This window comes from Diachasma alloeum, unplaced genomic scaffold (assembly GCF_001412515.2).
Source record: "Diachasma alloeum isolate Michigan unplaced genomic scaffold, Dall2.0 Dall_scaffold_00603, whole genome shotgun sequence".
NCBI classification, from domain to species: domain Eukaryota; kingdom Metazoa; phylum Arthropoda; class Insecta; order Hymenoptera; family Braconidae; genus Diachasma; species Diachasma alloeum.
Window position 1 is genome coordinate 12,325 of NW_021680735.1, and position 20,365 is coordinate 32,689.

Below are 20,365 nucleotides of genomic sequence, written 5' to 3' on the forward strand. Positions count from 1 at the left end.
ATGATATAATGCGAAACGATAGTGATAAATGAGAATTCATTGGAGTTTCGTGAACGGCAAACATTCTAAAATTTAAACCATTGAAAATAATTTACTTCTCTCAAGTCAATATAGGCTATATATCAGAACATTTTTCTCTCAGTGTAATTACCAAAATTCGAATGAATATTAATGCTTATATTAATATACATTTGAGCCCTCAAAAATTATTATTTACATGTATGTGCGATGAAACTGATCGAAAATAAATTTTCAATTAACTATCATGAAAAATGTGTGAATAGAAAGATTAGAAAGAACTCAGCTACATGCAAGTTCTCTATTCAGAATAATGGAGAGAATCGACTCGTTTCGATCTTTCCTATGCTATTCTTGTTTATCATACCGGTTTGAACGGAGGTCAACCCAGAGATACGCAAAAATGACGGGAACATGACGAATTCTTGCCATGTGACAAAATTATGACCAATTTACTATCTAACGATGTTATTCCATCTCACTAGTGGCAGTATAACTTGGGATTCGCAGATATGGGCCCATGGTTTTATGGTGATAAGATATTTAGTTGACTGTCAAACATGCATTCAATGTATTCAAATCCAAATTAATAATTGGAAATACGAATTATTACTAAATGTGACAAAATTTTAGGACGCGAAAAATTCATGACTGCACGGAGAGAAATGTTCAGTAATATTTACGGAACTCACAGTTCGTTCACAGATTACGGAATCGACTCAGAAAATTTAAGTGACGGTATCGTAATTTTTCACAGGAGATTCAGGTAAAAATTACGGACCGCTCTGGAAAAATTCCGTGATTTTAGCTAAAAATTACGTGACAGTTCCGCAAAATTTCCTACAACTACATTTCGCTTCGGAATTACGGAAAAGATACGTAATTTTTATTAAATATTTCTCTCCGTGTGTCAGTTTATATCTAGCTAGTTGGAACAGAATTGCAGGCCCTCATCAAAAAATATATTTAAAAAATATGAATGCGGCGAATTTAAGATATTTTTTAAATATATTTTTCAAAATATAAATTTTTTCGTGTGAGGGGGAGGAGAATATGATCGAAAATATGACGTAAGAAAAATAACGGTCACGTGTTCCTGTTCCAACTTCGGCGATTAAAAACATTTTCCGTTTAGAATATACGGAATGCCATCAAGACCAACGAAATGAACAAAACTTGAAACTGATGATGGACATTCTTTCCGTGCAGACAGCCACAATTATTTTTCACCTTTGTCGTGAACATATCTTTATACGGTATCAATTTCCCTTCCTTCATGACTCTTGTCAACCAGTGAGCAGAAAGCTTGAGAGTTCTTGTGCGATTAGGATCTTTGAAATCTACGTGTACTAGTCCGAACGGTTCCCTGTGAATGAAAAAAGAACATCAGTATCATTGGGCATTCATATGAGATAAAGTAAACCTTCCATAACTGCTCGACTCTATAAACGTAATTAACGATTTCGCCGTAAATTACGGTTATATAAATGTAACTTACGATTTCGTATTCGTAAATTACGATGATTTTTTTCCGGATTTTACGTTTACTTATCCGTAATTAACGACGAAGAAAAAAAATTATGTAAACCGTAAAATACGCTGTTTTTTCGTACATTTAAATGCCCCCTCGGGCATGTGAATCAGTGAATAGGCTGGTCAAATACAGTGAGAATGAATTGGATATTTTCACATCACCACTCCGAGATTGTGGCTACAGCGCACAATTTTCTGAAATCGACATGACCCAAAAAATCATAACTTACCTATAGTGTTACCTATAGTAAATGTTACACCTTAGTTATGGCTCCATCCATGTATTTATATGGGGTATTCCATGTGAACTCACCCAGGTCAAAACCCTCACCAGCGCCAATCACATTGCCTATTTTTCCTGTGGTTGTATATGGAAAAATATGACTTCTCAAATTTTTTGAGACTTTTTGAGGCATACTGTGGGCAGCCATGTTTTTTTGAAAGTTTTATCTTCAAATGCCTGTAACTTCTGTAAAAATCAACCGATTTGAGTTTTTTTTACAAAATGTGTGTCTTCGAACATACTTTCCATATAAAAATATGCCCATTTTTTTCAATTCGTTCTTCCATCAATTTCCTCAGAAAAACCTCAAAAAACTTCAAAAAACGAGTCGTTTTCAAAGTTGGACCCTTTTTAAATTTTTCAAAAAATGTCAGTGAATACATATATTCGACCAAAATAAAATTTTTCACCAAAGGCAAAGTGGGATCTCTATTAGAACACACCAGTCGGAAAGATTTATTGTTAACGAATTTTCAAAAAATCATCAAATTGTTCCAGATTCGAATATAATGCAGTGATTCTTCAGGCGGTAAATTCAAATAATGCTTCTGCGTTCAAATGCGAAAAGAATTTTGAAATTTTTGAAATTTTTCATCCCGGATTCATATATTCAAATTGGAAATGACGGCCACGGAATGGGAAGCCCACTTTGGCCTTTGGTGAAAAATTTTGTTTTGGTCCAATATATTCACTGAATTTTTTTGAAAAATATAAAAAGGGTCCAACTTTTAAAACGACTCGTTTTTTGAAGTTTTTCTGAGGAAATCGATGGAAGAACGAATTGAAAAAAATTGGCATATTTTTATATGGAAAATGTGTTCGAAGACGCACATTTTGGGAAAAAACCTCAAATCGGTTAATTTTTACGGAAGTTACAGGTATTTGAAGATAAAACTTGCAAAAAAACATGGCTATCCACAGGATGCCTCAAAAAATCTGAAAAAATTGGAAAAGTCATATTTTTCCATATACAACCACAGGAAAAATCGGCAATATGATTGGCGATGGTGAGGGTTTTGACCTGGGTGAGTTCACATGGAATACCCCATATGTATTTCAAAACCTCTAAATCTACTGTTTTTTTCTGTGTGGGCTTAAAATCCGGGAAGGACAGACAAGAAAATTCTCATCCTTACCCTTGGGGAAAATAAACCAGGGTAAAACCGTCTGGCGACGCCTATGTAACAAAAGTATTGGGTAACAGTTGAGAGAGACCGGAGTGAGATGGACGGAAGTTACTTTGGGAGGAATAGCCGGGGTCGGACAATGGGTTTTACGCCCCTTTAACAGTAACCAAGCCAAGGATCGGAATAGAATAGAATAAAATAGAATATAATCGTAAACATTTATGGAGGCGAGCACCCGTTATCGAGGGATCACTTTACTCTAGATATCAGTCTATTCAGTATCATTTCGACTACTGACCAGTTTTCAATTAATATCTCGGAATCTAAGGGAGATAGCAAAATTGTTGTTATAGCCTTTTTTGTGGAGTCGATTGACTGCTACAACAAATGTAATTACGAAAATTTCGCTATCTCCCTTAGATTACACGGACGAAAAAATTTAATAGAAAAACCTATCGAATTCGTTAGAAAATTCTATTGAATTTCTATTGAACTGCTCTATTAATTTTTGGTCGATTCTATTGAAATGTTCAATAGAAAATATTCAGTAGAAAAAGTCAATAGAATTCAATTTTTCTATACAATTTATTCTATTGACATATTTTCTATGGAATTTCCTCGGCTCAAATTTTCTAAATTTTTTCGTTTGATTTTCTTGATGAGAAGAAAAGAAAAATAGAATGAAAAAAACTTGAAAAATTTGAGTCGAGCAAATTCTATAGAAAATATATGAAAAGAATAAGTTATATAGAAAAATCGAATTCTGTTGACTTTTTCTATTGAATGTTTTGTATTGACCATGTCAATAGAATCAACCAAAAACTAATAGAAATTCAATAGAATTTTCTAACGAATTCGATAGGTTTTTGTATTAAATTTTTCCGTGCGTGTATTCTTCAAAAACTCAACTGGGAGATAAGTCGACTTAAACCCTTTTACCACTGCGCTACTGATTTATACTTACGAGTATCCAGAATACCACTCAAAATTATCGAGCAGACTCCAAACAGTGTATGACCTCACATCGCAACCATCACGAATAGCCAACAACACTTCCTTCATGAAAGAATACAAAAACGAAAGTCTATCGGTGTCATTGATTCCAGAATTTGCTGCCATTCCGTTCTCTAAGATGTAAACTGGCGGATTATTGTAAGACAATTTTATTTCCCTCAGAACCGCTCCGATACCTTTAGGGAATATCTGTGAGTGGACAATGTGATTAATTTTTGGAGGAAATTGTCTGGTACAATGGAAGTTTCAGCGTCAGTTACTTACGGAAAATCCGGAGGTAGTGTACTTCCAGTCAGAGTTATCACTTTTGTTGAGACCTGTATCATCGTACCATCGTCCATCATATTTGGAAGCTGGTGCAACCATGTATGACACGTAATGATTCAAACCAAGGTAATCAGCCGATCCTCTAGATTAGATTGTAAATATGAATAACACAATAATCAGGGAGAAATGGAATAAAAAAATTCTAATCTTAGATTTTGCATACATGAGCATTTTGCAAACAACCGAAAGATGCAGGAATTAACTCTTCAGAGTCAGACTTTTGGCAATCAAGAACAGATTATTGAACTCTGAATCGGAGTTGTGAATATGACCTTCATTTTGCTTTCGAATGGAAGCATTGTATGCGTCAAACCTAAAATTTCCACTTTTCTGTCTCAGGATAACTAATTTTGGCCTTAGGAGTTCGAATATGCTATTTTCGTCATTTGTGCCTAAAGTGAAATTAGAAGAATCGAATTCTATTGGATTTTTCTCTAGAATAATTTCTATTGAAAATTTTTATAGAATCAGCCAAATTAGAAGAATCAGTGAAATTATAAGAATCGAATTCTATTGGATTTTTCTCTAGAATAATTTCCATTGAAAATTTTGATAGAATCAGCCAAAAACTATTAGAAAGTTCAATAAAAATCTAATAATTGTCTAGCGACAATTGTCTAGCGAATTCGCTACGATTTTCTATTAAATTTTTTCTTGCGTGAGGATTCGACGCTCAGCCGATGATTTAGTCATGTGTCAAGGAATGTCGTGTTTGCGTCTGTCACATGTTTATGACAAGTCATAAAATTTTCATATAATAAAACCCATTGATGACTCACTTGATGTACTTTACCCATTCAGCCGAAAATTCTGGTAATCTTGAAGACGCCAACCCTTCAATTTTACTATTCTCAGCAATTCTCTGTTTCATGACTGCCGGATAGTCTCCCTGCTTTGAGAATATAGGATGCATTATCCACCCAGTCTCAAAGTCAAATGCAATTTTTTCACTTTCCGTATCACTGGGAGACAGTGGCAGATGATGAGCGCCGTGTACGATTAGTCCAACTTGGCCGCCTTGCGTTGATCGAAATTCGTCGTTGTAAATATGATAGGCACGTGCATGTGCTTTCAGTAGATTATGTACACAACTATAACGGATTGTATACGCTACTCGATATGAAACATTGCAAATACATGATCTTCAATGGTTTCCAAATACTTTACGTCGGACACGGAGAGAAAAGTTGAATAAGTACTAGCTTCAAGTGGGCAATGATCAGAGGTTTATAAATTGTAAATAGATTAGTAATCGATTTATATACTTTACATGGACGATGCGAATTGCTGCCATTACGAATTGCGCGCGATAGCTCCGTTGTAACGCGTTAGGTTGCGAATCAGTAGGTTGTAGGTTCGAACCCCCTCCGATGGAAAAATTTAATTTCTGCTAATCGTTTTTTTCAGGTAGGGCTGCGATAATAATAGACAGAAAATCATCATTTCAACTTATAAACTTTGATGATCAAAAGACTTTAAATGGTTAGATCGCACCATTCTACCCGGCCGGGATTTGAAATCGGGACCTTTCGCATGTGAGGCAACGAACTTACCCACTGCGCCAAGCCACCGGCACAAACTTATAAACTGAGTAATTAACTATTTTAAAAAATTACATGGTAACGTTGGATATATATTGCCTCTAAATTCTCATATATGATCAACATTCGTGCGATATATGTACATGCAAATTTAATCCTTCGTTACTCGCCTCCACGGCACCGCGCCGGTGAAATTCGATTTTTTAGTCAAAAAAAAACTCATTAAAAAATATTAAAAAAATTGTATGCCTCACTGATTTTATCTAAAGGCATATTCTGCCATTTCTAACCACGGTCAAAGCCCCTGATTAGAGAAAATTCACTCCTATGTTAACTGGAAATAAAAAATACGGCGCCATGCCGCGACGCGACTGTTCGTGTCATGGAAGTATTTCACACGACGTTGCCACACTTGTGGCTGCTGGGGCTGCTAGGAGATCAGCGAGTCCACTCTCCGAATGAATTGTGGCAACGGCGCGCTTAGATTTACATTACGGCGCGGCGCCGCGATGCGTGTAACCAAGTCGGGCAGTTTCACGCGAGTAACAAAGGGTTAATATTCGTACATATATATCGCATATATACAGAGTCCATGATTACATATTTTTTTGATGGATAGAAATCGGCCAGAAATGGTGTATAGCATTTATATATATTGGGTTGGAGAAAAAGTAATTTCGGTTCTTCCTAATAGATGGCATTAAAGTTGTATATCTCTAGTAATGCTTATTCAATGAGGCCATACTATAGCATGTTTCGAAGTTTACAGTCTATAGAACATCCTAAAGTACAAAGTAGCGTCATTCGTTTACTCATTCAAAAATTATTGCGCTTTCACACAGAAGATTCCAGAAGGCCACTTTCATCACATTTTGCTTTTTTACTTCCGAAAAGGAAAAACTGCAGCGCAGGTTCATCGAAAATTGTGTAGTATTTATGGTGATGAGTGCTTAAGTGAACGCCAGTGTCAGAATTGGTTTGCTCGATTTCGTTCCGGAAACTTCGATCTTAAAGATGAACCTCGCCCTGGTCGGCCAACCGTTGAAAAAGTCGATGAAATTCTTAATGAAATCGAGGTAGACCGACATATTTCATCTCACGACATTGCTACGAAACTAAATGTCGATCATAAAACAGTTTTGAACCATTTACATAAGACTAGATACCAAAAGAAGCTCAATACTTGGGGTCCACATGAATTAACGTCGAAAAATTTAATGGACCGAGTTTCCATTTGTGAATCCCTGCTGAAACGAAACGAAATCGAGCCATTTTTGAAACAAATGATTACGGGCGATGACAAGTGGATCACGTACGAGAATAATGTGCGAAAGAGATCGTGGTTAAAGCCCGGAGGAGCTTCACAAACAGTTGCGATGCCCGTATTGACGCCAAGGAAGGTGATGCTGAGTGTTTGGTGGGATTGGAAGGGTATTGTTCATCATGAGCTGCTCGAACCTGGCCAAACCATTAATTCGACTGTCTACTGTCAACAACTAATGCGACTGAAGCAGACGATTGAAAAAAAAACGGCCAGAATTGATCAATACGAAAGGCGTCGTCTTCCACCACGACAATGCTAGACCGCACATATCTTTAGTGACTCGTCAAAAACTGAGAGTTTGGCTGGAAAGTTTTGATGCATCCACCGTATAGCCCTGATCTTGCCCCGTCGGACTATCATTTGTTCCGGTCTCTGCAAAACTCTCTTAATGGTGTAAAACTGGGTTCAAAAGAGGCTTGTGAAAATCACTTGGTTCAGTTTTTTGCCCAAAAACCTCAGAAGTTCTACAGTTGCGGAATTATGGTTTTACCAGAAAAGTGGCAAAAGGTCATCGATCAGAACGGCACATATATCATTGATTAGTGTTTAAAATTTATATTAACAAATTCACTTTGAAAAACATGAAAAAAACCGAAATTGCTTTTTCCCCAACCCATACAATATATGCTTAATATCTGTGTCATATATACATAAGACTTATTTATAAATGTTTAGTAATTTTCTCAAGTGGGGGTTTAGTACATTTTCTCAAGTCAGCGGAGAAAAATTCACTACTTTTTCGCATTTTTTGTCCCGATATACGCTAAAAAAGACCTAGCAATGGATTCTGCGCCACGATTACATGACTTGTTTGGTAATTTCTCTCCAACTTTTTTCTCCGTGTAAATTCAAAACATAGAAGGAACGCTGTAGACTTACCTGTGTTTACTTTAGTCTCATTCACATAGAAATTCTCTTCGCAGTAGATATTCAACTCATTGATAGTAGTCCAGAATTTAACTTTTGGTCCGAGCTCTCGGAATATAACTCTGGCATAGTCAGCAAAATATTCAACCATCGACTCATTAGTCCATCCCCCTGTCTTGTCAATCAAGGATTGCACATCGTCAAAATGAAATATCGTCACGAATGGGACTATTCCATTGGCAATTAGTTCGTCAATTAGATTCTTATAATACTGAATTCCATCTTTACTAATTTTGTCCGGGGATCCACTCGGCAAAACTCGTGACCAACTTATAGAGAACCGATAATGATTCAACTGTGAGAATGAATATTAGTCTTGTATCTCATTTTTTTTGTGGAGAGCAATAGCTGAGGAATACTCACACCAATATTCTTCATTAATTGTACGTCTTGTTTATACTTGTGGTAACAATCAGCCGCTACATCTCCACTGTCTCCACCACCGTAATAGGATGCATTTGTATGGACTCGTCGATCCCATACACTTTCAGATTTATCACTCACATTCCATGCACCTTCGACTTGATAAGCTGCTGTTGCAGCGCCGATTGAAAGACCTTTAGGAATTCTTAGATAACTCTCGTCTACTGCAAATATTTGGCTGCAAAAAAAACATTTATCCAAGTAAAATAGCTGATCCAAGAATAATAAAGAAAATTAGCAAAATATTAGGGCCGCGCACGAGATCCAGACGAGACTTAACTTTGAAAAGATCCTCTCGTTCTAGAAAAACATGGAAATTTTTGCGACTATCTCAGTCTCAAACAGGGATAGCCGTATCCATAAATTATAATTACCGTGAAATTAGCAAATGGTCAATTAGTTAATATCACTCTTAAATTTTAATTATTGAAGTAATCATCAATTTAAATATTCAAATTCCGAATTATTCATTAATTAGTAATTTAGTTGGGAAAATTGACGATTATTTGGATAATCGGAAATCCGTTATGACAAATTTAGTATTATTTATTTTAATAGAAAATTGACAGATCCATATTATTATATATTTAATTCATCATCAATTGGAAATTAATATTATCAATCATTTTACTATTTTTTAATTTCGATTGGTATATTTAAACCTTGATCAATGTAGTTTCTAGTCATTCTGTGGGTGGATTTCTTATACTCACAGAACAAGGCGAACAATCTCAGACCACTATATATTTAGTTATCGATGCTCACGCATCGACGTTTTACCTCGTGAAGTATAAAATTTGAACTGCCACAATGAAAGCCGTCATGTCGATCGCAGAATTCAATGACCCTCAACGTTTGAATGCATCTGACACTTAGACCGGAGATTGAATGATTGAAATCCTTTTATTCGCAACTCAGTCAAGATAAAAAATGTGATCTCTTATCAGCATATTATCATTGCCGTATATCTGTTAATGATTGCTATGCATAAACCTGCACAATACAGTGCAGTAATAGGTGTCTCAATATTTAGACACTTTTGTAGACATCTTTCAGACGTTTTATAGGCTTCTGAATTTGTGACATGAGTTCCCCCACCCCCTTAAATCCCCTTAACAAAGTTTTTCGAGAAGTACGTTTTTACTGATATCCAGAAACTTGTGGCTTGAAAATTTTCAAGAGCAAAATATTTTGCACTGGTCCTAAAGATGATGACAATTTCTTGATGATAAGAAAACGATTTCTCGTACCAAGTAAAATTGAATTAATTCATTCAATAGTTTTTTACCCCCATCGAAAAATTTATAAAAAATATACATAATTTGGGCCAATTCCATATCTTTTTCAAATTTATAAAACAAAGAAAAAATTTGAAAAAATTGAATTTAAAAAAAATTATAAAACACATTGCATTTTTTTTTTCTATATATTCTTTATAAATACATTACATATATACATACATACATTACATTACATTGCATATGTGTTTTTCACATAAATTAGGCCAATCTAAGATATTTTTTAATATATTTTTCAAAAGATAAATTTTTTCATGTGGGTAGGCTCAATTCTGAAATATTTTAATGTAAATACCACTTCAATTGATCTGAGAACTCGTTTTTTTTATATGAACCAATTGCCTTCATCTTTCGGATCAATATATAAAATTTCTTGAAGTAAGATTTTTTGTCTTAGTGTGAGATATTGTGCGCTTGGTAATTTTCGAGCCATGATTTTTTTTATACAAGTAAAGATGTACTTTTCAAAAAACTTATGTCTTCTTTTGTCGACGATATATGTGGAGGTGCAGACTCTATGATTAGCTCATAGAAACCGCTCGTATTTTGCCCATTGCTCGAATATTCCACAAAAACCAGATCCGGTATCGAACATTTAGGTGTAGTTGGAGCAACATGAAAAGCGATGTTAAGAATCTTAAAAAACCCATTAACAGTTGCGTCACCGTTTCCAATACTGGCGGCAGTCAATCACAACGTGATTGGCTGAAGTATACTGTTAAAAAATTTTTGTCTGAATTTTCCAGTGCAATTCCACTCAAATTTCAGGAAATCTTGTCATTGGAAATTCAGAATTTCGTAGAAGAATCGAACAGAACTGTAAATTTCCGTTCCATTTTTCCCTGAAAATGAATAGAAAACCAGAAAATTCTGGTAAATATATTCATGAATTTTCAGGACAGTGACATTGAATGCGATTTAGGGGGAAAAAATCATGAAATTTCAGATTTCACTGAAAATTCAATGCAATTTGACACTGAATATTCATATTAGATTGGACATTCAAATAAATTAAGGAATTCTCGTCTTTATGCCCCTTAAAATTCTGGAATTTTACTGAATTTTCAGTGAAACCTGAAATTTCATAATTTTTCTCCCCTAAATCGCATTCAGTGTCACTGTCCTGAAAATTGGTAGTTAACTGTCCATGAAATTTTTTTTTTTCTAACAGTATATTGAAAAATTTTAACGTTCACCATTTGAGAGTCTTCTATCAAAATTTAAACATTTTTATACCATTGAATTCCTAATTTTCTATTCTATATCCTTCTGAAATTTGTAAGCAAGATACGCTGACATCACCTTGCATGAGAACACTAGGGACTTATTTTAGAACTGAATTTCAATGTCGAACTTTATGACCCAGTTCTTTGCTGACAATATCTCTGAAAACACTGGTTTATATTTCTTTATTGAAGTCCTAATCTGGAATAAGGTTTGATGTATTTTTGCTCAATTTTGGTTCCACATGTGCAGATATTTTATCACATTTTATATGGGGAGAAATGGGGGCAAGAACGACATCGAATCTTTCACCGGATTAACAGTTAAATAAGGAAACTTGTATTAATCTCTCTTGTATCATTGCCAATTAAGGTATGCGGTATTATAATTATATTTACATCGAACGGATTGACGAGTCCATCTGAAAAATATGAGCCAAGTACATGATTGAAATTTATCTTATATTTCACATTCAATCAATTACAATTGACTTTGCCATCAATCAATATTATCACAAATTTTCTTTCTTCGCTTGGAAAAAATGAAAAGTGAGTAAATATTCGTGAGGTAAAGGGGAATAAAAACTCTCTCATGACCTCAAATACTGTCCACTGATTGGCTGGAATTAGAGTGGGAAAGATAATGATGAACGTAGGAAACAAAAGTCGCTAATTGGCAAATATGATTGGCACTGTATCTAACTAATCTTCATTATCTCCAGATTGGTATCAATTTTCTGCCCTCCATGACGGCTTTCATCCAATAGCTAGATAACTTCGGAGTTCTTGTACGATTAGGATGATTGAAATCTACGTGGATGAGTCCGAAACGTTGCCTAAAAATATTAAAATGAATCGGTAAGAGTTTCAAGGAATTGTCACGCTGCAACTGAGAACAATAAAGTTTTTTGAGAAGTACGCCTTTACTCGTATCAAGAAAATTATGACTTGAAAATTTTTAAGAGCAAAATATCTTGCACTAAGAAAACAAAACTTTCGTCAAGAAATTTTTGTACTTGCTCTAAAGACGCGGACATATTCTTGATAACAAGAAATTTCTCATACCAAGTAAAAATGAATTAATTCAGTTAACAGTTTTTTAGCCTTAATTCTAAAATATTTTAATGCAAAAAACACTTGAATTGATTTGATTTGTTGTTTTGTTGATATGAACTAATCCATCCAAATTGCCCTCATTTTCGGAACAGGTATAAAATTTCCCATTTTTTAACATTTTTAATCGCTCATATAAAGTTATTTAACTTTGAGGATTTGAGAATTCGCCGCCGTGTTATTTAGGCTTTAGCGTTACCGAATTCACTCTACCCTCCCCGGACGCATTTAGCGAGTTTCCGGCAACGGTCTATAGTGTTTTTTCATGAAAACTGAACATTTTTCACTGTCATAGTACCAAAGGTCCTCCACAACCTTGATAATAAAAGGCACCACCATTCAACTGCTAGCCATATCAATCTAATGATCTATAATGCACGAAAATCAGGAAAACAATTTTGACTTATGAGATACTCTTAACACTAGCCATGTAAGTTCTAATATTCGTACTCTGTTGCGTGATTTACATTTTGGTGTATTCTTTTAGCTGTTTATTTAACGCGTTCATCCAACAATTTTTATCAGTTGATAAATAAACATCATAAAAGAAAAGTTTCCGGTAACGTCGCGTCATGGGTAATTTCATTTAATCTGGGAAAAAATGATTCATCTGTCCGAAATAATTTGTTTTCTTTAGGAATTTTGGGAAATATGTTGTTCTAAAAACTACTATAATTTTTTAGACACTTCAATGGACAATTAAAGAAGAACGACGCACGGCGGAATTTCCCTCGTAGGGTGACCAATCTAGGGTTAAAAACCCTTCTTCTGTGCTAATAGGTATGTACACCAAGAAGAAAAATATTTTTGCCAAATATTCATTTACTTGAGAGAAGTATTTATTTTTTCAATACCCTATTTTTCCAGCCGATGCATTCCCAGGCAATCCTCATTAGGTTTCAATTATAATAATTGTATTGCTCTAGAAGATGATCATATTAGTTATGATCTCGACTGAACTCCCTCAATAATTATGAACATTGAAAAATTAATCGAAATCCCCTCAAGAAAATAAGAAATTTAGGAAAAATGAATAATCATTGGAGGAGTTAATCCAAGCTCAAGTGCAACATAGTCATCCTCTAGAGCAACATGATCGTCACAATTGAAACCTAATCAGGCTCGCCTGGGAACGACTCGATTAGTGAAATACGATTTTGAAGAAATAAATGCTTCTCTGCAGTAAATGAATATTTGGCATAAATAATTTTTGTTCTCAGTGTGTTGTTTTAGATTGAAGATAACAAGGGTTTGGTGGCTTTTTAGATGTACAATATAAATGGGTTTTGATTGAATCTTTGTTGTATAGATGGAATTAAATCGCCCTGACGAGGAGAATATTTATTTCCTTCGCTTATTAATTGTTAACTTTGCTAATGATGACTGCATAATGGCCTAAGGAAGGAGATTTTTTGAATAAGTATAAAATCTCTTGGATAAGATGGTTAAGATTTCAGATTTGTTTTTCTCAGTGTGAGATATTGTACGCTTGGTAATTTTCGAGCCATGAATTTCTTGATACAATTCAGTAGCGAAGTGGTAGAACGGTATAAGTCAATTTTTACTATTGACCAGTTTTCAATGAATATCTCGGAATCTAAGGAAGATAGAAAAATTTTTGTTATAAACTTTTTTGTAGAGCCGACTGAGAGCTACAACAAATGTAATTACGAGAATTTCGCTATCTCCCTTAGATTCCAAAATATTCCTGAAAAACTCAACGGGGAGATGAGTCGACTTAAACCGCTTTACCACTTCGTTGAATTAATGAATTAATGACGTACTTCTCAAAAAACTCTTGTCTTCTCACTGTGAGAGTTCATCCACTCACGTGTATCCAGCGACCCACTCGAAGCTATCCAACAGACTCCAAACCGCGTACGACCGAATATCGCAGCCATCATTGAGAGCTGACATCACTTCCTTCATGTAGAAATGCAAATGGTAAATCCTGTCGGTGTCATTGAATGTTGCACCCTCCGCCATTCCATTCTCCAAGATATAGACTGGTGGATTATAATACTCATCTCTTATCTGTCTGAGAACTGCTCCGATACCTTCAGGGTATATCTGTGAATGGAAAAGAAGCACCAGGTTTAAAGTACGAGTAAACTCCAGTTGTGTCTTTGAGTGTATCGAGGAAAAATACATTCGAAGAGTCGAAAAAATATTATTCACCATCGATCATTTTTCCCATGAATTCTAACTTTGATGAGTATAAGCAATTGATCCTCAAGTTCATTCTTCAATTTAGTACACTGAGACTTGTGCCAAAAAAACTATTTCTTTAAAATTATCAAAAAAGGATTTTTTCATGCCGAAAATTGATTTAGTAGTTCCTAAAAAATACTTTTCTCTGTACAAACAAAAAATGACATTGTTCAATAAAAATGAATGAAACTAAAAAATGAATTATTTATTGCAAAAGTTTCACACCGACAACAATTTTCGTATTTAGCATAGAATTTTTTTTGATTTTTTGAGATTTTTTCAAGTTTGAACACAAAGTCAACCGGAATGTTTCTATTCATATTAATTTTCGTTTAGAAAATGAGATGTTGAAAACAAGTTACTCACTCTAGTGCCTGAGGTAGTCAACTGGGTTCTCCTGAGGCCTAAATCATCGTACCATCTCCCATTTCTTTTGGGAACTCGCTCAACCACGGAAGTTACGAAATGATTGATACCCAAGTAGTCAGAAGATCCTCTAGATTGCGGTTATGATCGAGAATAATGTCATAATAAGAATATTCATTACTGATGGGCCAATACGCTAAGCGAATATCTCTCTGTATTATAAAAATCCAAATCGACGTCTGGTGATGAAAATAGGGTACTCGAAATTAAGACTCCAAAATTAAGGCTCAGAAATGATGGCTCAGAAATGAAAGGTCAAAAACCAAGGGTTAGAAACTAAGGGTCACCAGGGTCAGAATAAGGTTCACGAGGGTCAGAATAAGGGTCGCAAGGGTCAGCTTAAGAGTCACAAGGGTCAAAATAAGGACCACGAAGTTCAGAATAAAGGTCGCAAGGGTCAGAATAAGGTTCCCGAGGGTCAGATTAAGGGTCACAAAGGACAGAATAAGGGTCCAAGTAAGGGTCATAGGTTTCATATCGGGCCGTATTGGTTAGAATACGGGTCACGACGGTCTGAATAAGGGTCGCAAGGGTCATCTTAAGAGTCAGAATAAGGACCACGAAGGTCAGAATAAGGGTCCAAGTAAGGGTCATAGGTTTCACATGGGGATGTATGGGTCAGAATAAGGGTCACGAGGGTCAGACTAAGGGTCGCAAGGGTCAGATTAACAGTCACAATAAAGTTTCAAATAAGGGTTGTGTAGGTCGAAATAAGGGTCATGTGGATTATATGGGGGTTGGCTAGCGAAGCGAGTGGGAGCGTAGCCCCCTAGTCAATTGAATAAAAAATGATCCAGCTCCAATTGATGTTTTCCGAAACTTACTTTCTATTGGAAATTTTCCTTTAAAAGATGTCCCTAAATTGAATAGAAAACTACTAGAATTTTGCTGACGGGTGCGCTAGATTTTTTTGATAGAATTTTTCAATACGTATTGCTCAGCATATTGTCAAGGGATAGACAGACCCAAACTCACCTGATGTAATCAGTCCACTCCGGAGAAAATTCTGGTAACCTTGAAGAGGACAATCCCTCAGCTCTACTATTCTCAGCAATTCTCTGTTTCATGACTTCCGGATAGCCTCCCTCCATCGAGAATATCGGATGCATTATCCATCCAGTGTCAAAGTCAAATGCAATTTTGCTACTTTCAACATCACCAGCAACCACTGGAACATAATTAGTGCTGTGGACGACCAGTCCAACTTGACCTCCTTGGGTAGAACGAAATTCCTCGTTGTAGATGTGATAAGCACGTGCATGCGCTTTCAGTTGATTATGTACACAACGATAACGAGCTGAGAAGGCTGTTTTGTGCAGATATAAGCAAGAAGTATTTTTATTCAATCATTTGTGATTAATCTAATCTATATATCTGACAGAAATGAGGCATGTAGTTTACCTAAATCTGGATCAGTCTCGTTATGATAAAAAATATATCCGCAGTAGATGTTCAACTCATTGATAGTGGTCCAGTGTTTTACTTTGGGCCCGAGCTCTCTGAACAGAACTCTAGCATAATCAGCGAAATATTCGACCATCGATTCATTAGCCCATCCGCCCGTCTTCTCCATCAACGATTGCAAATCATCAAAATGATACATTGTTGGAAATGGAACAATTCCATTGGCCAGTAACTCATTGATAAGATTTTTGTAATACTGAATTCCATCTCTACTGACTCGATACGGCGATCCGGTTGGCAAAACTCGTGACCAACTTATCGAAAAACGATAAACATCCAACTGCAAGAGTAAAAATTATAGCGGATCTGCACCAAATCATCATTATAGAAAAATTCGTGTCTGTAACCAAGGTTTTTCGTTTAATTTCTACGCTCAAGTTCTTCTTCCTTTTTCATGAACCATACCTTTAATGTACTCAGAAGCTTATTGAATTAGCTTTAAAATGAAACCTGATTTGCGCAATTGTGCCAATTTTTCATCAACTTGTGAGAGTTTTCGGCGAAAATTGAATTATCATGTTTCACTTGGAAAATTAACTTTGGTTGGATTTTTCGATGCTTCTAAGTGAACTAGGCAGGGATAGCTACATATCATTTTGAAGAGCATTCACTATTCTTCAATAGATGGTATTTATCATATGCCATTTTGATGAATAGTGAATGCTCTTCAAAATGGTATATGATAAATGTGATTTAATTCAATGTTCATCGAACTATAGCAGATGGCGCTTCGGTTTCAGTCTTACGGTGACAGTGATTCAATATTTTCGAGATATATCATGATCGATTTCCTTTCTCCTTTTTACGATAGGAGGATGTTCACACACTGATAGAATGGATTAGTTATTGTTAACGAATGGATTTTGGTTGGAGGTTAGGGTCTATTCGATCCCACCAAATGTTCATTCGTTAATAGTTAACGAATCTCGTTTGGAATAAATGAATCATTCTATCAGTGCACGTAAAGGGAGTATCGATAACTCATGCATTTCCTCTACATTATCGACCAGTCGGCAATATGGAAAAAATACTGAAATTATCGATGATTCATTTAACCTCATTATTAAGCATCAACTTTAAAAATCATTGTTGTTGTTACCCTGCTTCTGGGGTTTCTCAAATTTTGCAAACGGTCTCTAAATGGATTCCATAATGTGTGAAAAACTCTTGATAAAATTGGCTGCATTTTTTGAGCATCCTACTCCTCGCTCGATTATCCTTAATTTCTCCTACATACATTGAAATAAGGTATTCTTCTTTTTCCTTTCGTGCGGTATTCGTAATCCTGAATATCACGATCCGTCTACTGTGTATTGTCGATTGACGAATACACTGTATTATATTCACTCTGTATATACTTCGAATCATAATCATTCTTGGCGCGTATATAATAAACATTATAAACAATATCTTCTGGAGTCTATTTACTTCATTTATGTTAGTGATTGAAGTCTCTCCCAACCACCACAATCACCACAGGGGAGGGGGTGCTAGTTTTAAAAAAATGCAGCGTCAGTAACACTCACCTTCATGCTTTTCAATAATTGTACATCTTCTTTATACTTGTGATAAGAGTCAGCCGCTATATCTCCATTACCTCCACTGCCGAAGTAGGATGCATTGTTATGTGTCCATCGATCCCACATTCCTTCACCTTTATCACTGACATTCCATGCACCTTCAACTTGATACGCAGATGATCCAGCCCCGACTAGAAAATTTTCCGGAATTTCGGGTAAATTCGGATCTACTGCGGAAACTTGGCTGAAATAGAGGTGTACAAAAATGTAGAGGAACGCCGTATGACCGTCAAATGACACCCTAATGCACTGATAGAAAGGATTAGTTATTGTTAACGAATGGATTTGGTTGGAGACGAAAGTCTATTCGGTCTCACCGAATGTTCATTCGTTAATAGTTAACAAATGCACATTTGAGAAGGCTTATTTGACTCGATTTTCACCTTTCAAGTGAACCATTCGTTAACTATTATAACAAATATTCATTTGGTCATATTCAACTCTACCATTCGTTAATAGTTGACGAATCTCGTTTGGAATAAATGAATCAGTCTATCGGTGTACAGTGGACTCTTCTTTATTCTCCCATTCCATAATTCGCACCCTATCCCCCTCGAGGCCTGCTTCTCAAAAGAACACCCCCCGGGCTCTGAGAATCAGTGGGGAGTCCACTGTATGAGCATAATATTTCAACTGAATAGATTCTCACTTCTGATTTTCGTCATTCGGTGAATTCTTGCCTCTCCTGTTTGACGCTTAAAAAATTGATATTTCTAAATACACCCAAAATAAACGAGCTTTATTCTGAGACATATGATCTGAAATTGAAATTTTTGAAAGTCTCAAGTTGATATCATCCTTCAGTTTTTATTTAAATATTCAAAAGATTATCTCTGGTTTCGATATGCGACCGCGGATGTCTTGTATTTACACCGAAATTAGTGCTGCCGCGAAAGATCACGAAGTGTCTCAGTCTCAGTGGATACGGAATAGTGAAAATTTCCGTGTTGAACAAAGTGACAACACTAATGCAATAATTCAGTAGCGAAGTGGTAAAACGGTTTAATAAGTCGCCTTATCTCCCAGTTGAGTTTTTAAAGAATATTTCCGAATCTAAGGGAGATAGAAAAATTTTCGTAACCACATTTGTTATACCTCTCAATCGGCGCTACAAAAAAACGTTACAACAAAAATTTTGCTATCTTCCTTAGATGCCCAGATATTCATTGAAAACTGGCCAATAGTCAAAATCGACTTGAACCGTTTCACCATTTCGCTACTGAATTAAAGACATAAACTATATTCAATTATTGATGATCAAGTTGTAGTTATTTACCTCGAGAAGTATAAAATTTGTACTGCTAGGAGTACGGTCTTCATCTTGATCTCAGGGATCTCCAATGGAATTCATGACACTCCGATGGAACTAATATTCGGGCCTTAATCCGCATTATTACAGTCTTTTTATACTCAGCATCGTCAAGATGAATGATTGATATTTATTCTCACTGTATTGTTCTTGGAGCGTGTTACAAGTGCAAGTTATTCGGTTGACGACTCTGTGCCAGTCCACGTCAATTACGAAAGAAATAAGAAAGACTTGCTTGCACAGTTGGTCCCGAGCTCGCAAACTTTCGACAATTTGATTATTTATTCTTCAACAATAATATTAAACGAAAATTTGATTGCATTAACGAAATGGTAATTGGGTGTTCTTTAACGCTTGCTGAGAAAATATCTCCACAGTTTCCAATCTGATATTATAGAAAATAATTCGATGGAATTCAAGTGTATCCCATGTTTGTTGAAACATCCATAACTGCATTTTCTGAGGCGAGGGAATTTTGAAACAATTTATTGCTTTAACAAAAATGTTTGTGCCTGTTATTTTTATTGTTTATCTGCTGTCTCGAGCTCCCAAATTTAAGTGCTTATAATGAAGAGCGGTGCAATATTTTATTGCACGGAGAGAAATATTCAATTGAAATTACATATCTTTTCCGTAATTCCGGAGTGAAATGTGGTTGTAGGAAATTTTACGGAACTGTCACGGAATTTTTCCAGAGCGTTCCGTAATTTTTACGGGGAAAATTTGATTCGTAATTTTCTTTTTTGAGCTGATGGTGTACACAGAAAAAAAAATATTTTTGCCAAATATTCATTTACTCGAGAGAAGCATTTATTTTTTCAAATTGGGCATTCTCCAATCGAGTCATTCCCAAGCGAGCCTAATTAGGTTTCAATTATGGGCCCAAATCAGGCGCGTCTCCTGAATTTTTTAACCTCCTTATTTTTTTATTATATAGAGAGATGATGTTTTCATCGGCTAGCGCAATAAAACGAGTTTATGGGCCCCAGAGTCCGTAAACCGATACTTTTTGCCACTGTGAGACGAAAAAAATGCTTGAAAACGTTTGACAAATCCCTCTGAAATGCTCTTCCACTGGACCAAGTCCTGACTATCACAACAAACACAAAGATTACTGTCCTTGCTACTGATTCCATAAAGAATATCATCAATTGAATTCTTTTCCAACATGATTGCCACTACAAATTATTGTCAACTACCTCCCCCGTCGACCACAAATACTAC

General features: G+C 35.6%; 2 protein-coding genes across 2 annotated transcripts; both read right to left on the minus strand.

Annotated features, from left to right (window-relative positions):
- Positions 1–928: 928 nt before the first annotated feature.
- Positions 929–9,359, minus strand: LOC107043583 (myrosinase 1). Its single transcript, XM_015265131.1, has 7 exons — positions 9,298–9,359; positions 8,458–8,695; positions 8,047–8,389; positions 5,082–5,412; positions 4,240–4,384; positions 3,926–4,164; positions 929–1,384 (listed from the first exon to the last, which is right to left on the minus strand). Exons 1-7 carry the CDS (start codon positions 9,339–9,341, stop codon positions 1,150–1,152), a joined length of 1,575 nt encoding a protein of 524 aa, XP_015120617.1. The 5' UTR covers positions 9,342–9,359; the 3' UTR covers positions 929–1,149.
- Positions 9,360–11,359: 2,000 nt separating this feature from the next.
- LOC107043568 (myrosinase 1) lies at positions 11,360–19,152 on the minus strand. The gene is made up of 7 exons (XM_015265114.1): positions 19,109–19,152; positions 17,779–18,016; positions 16,190–16,532; positions 15,764–16,094; positions 14,729–14,858; positions 13,983–14,221; positions 11,360–11,874 (listed from the first exon to the last, which is right to left on the minus strand). Exons 1-7 carry the CDS (start codon positions 19,150–19,152, stop codon positions 11,751–11,753), a joined length of 1,449 nt encoding a protein of 482 aa, XP_015120600.1. The 3' UTR covers positions 11,360–11,750.
- Positions 19,153–20,365: the final 1,213 nt, after the last annotated feature.

Bases quoted from the DNA above. Each gene is read 5' to 3' on its own strand.
- LOC107043583 (XM_015265131.1), bottom strand. From the start codon at position 9,341: ATGACGGCTTTCATTGTGGCAGTTCAAATTTTATACTTCACGAG. The intron at 5,413-8,046 runs GTAAGTCTACAG...CATATCGAGTAG, and splicing joins TGAGACTAAAGTAAACACAG to CGTATACAATCCGTTATAGT. The intron at 4,385-5,081 runs GTGAGTCATCAA...AATCTAATCTAG, and splicing joins GAATGGGTAAAGTACATCAA to AGGATCGGCTGATTACCTTG.
- LOC107043568 (XM_015265114.1), bottom strand. From the start codon at position 19,152: ATGAAGACCGTACTCCTAGCAGTACAAATTTTATACTTCTCGAG. The intron at 16,095-16,189 runs GTAAACTACATG...TGCACAAAACAG, and splicing joins CGAGACTGATCCAGATTTAG to CCTTCTCAGCTCGTTATCGT. The intron at 11,875-13,982 runs GTGAGTGGATGA...TAATATTTTTAG, and splicing joins GAGTGGGTCGCTGGATACAC to GCAACGTTTCGGACTCATCC.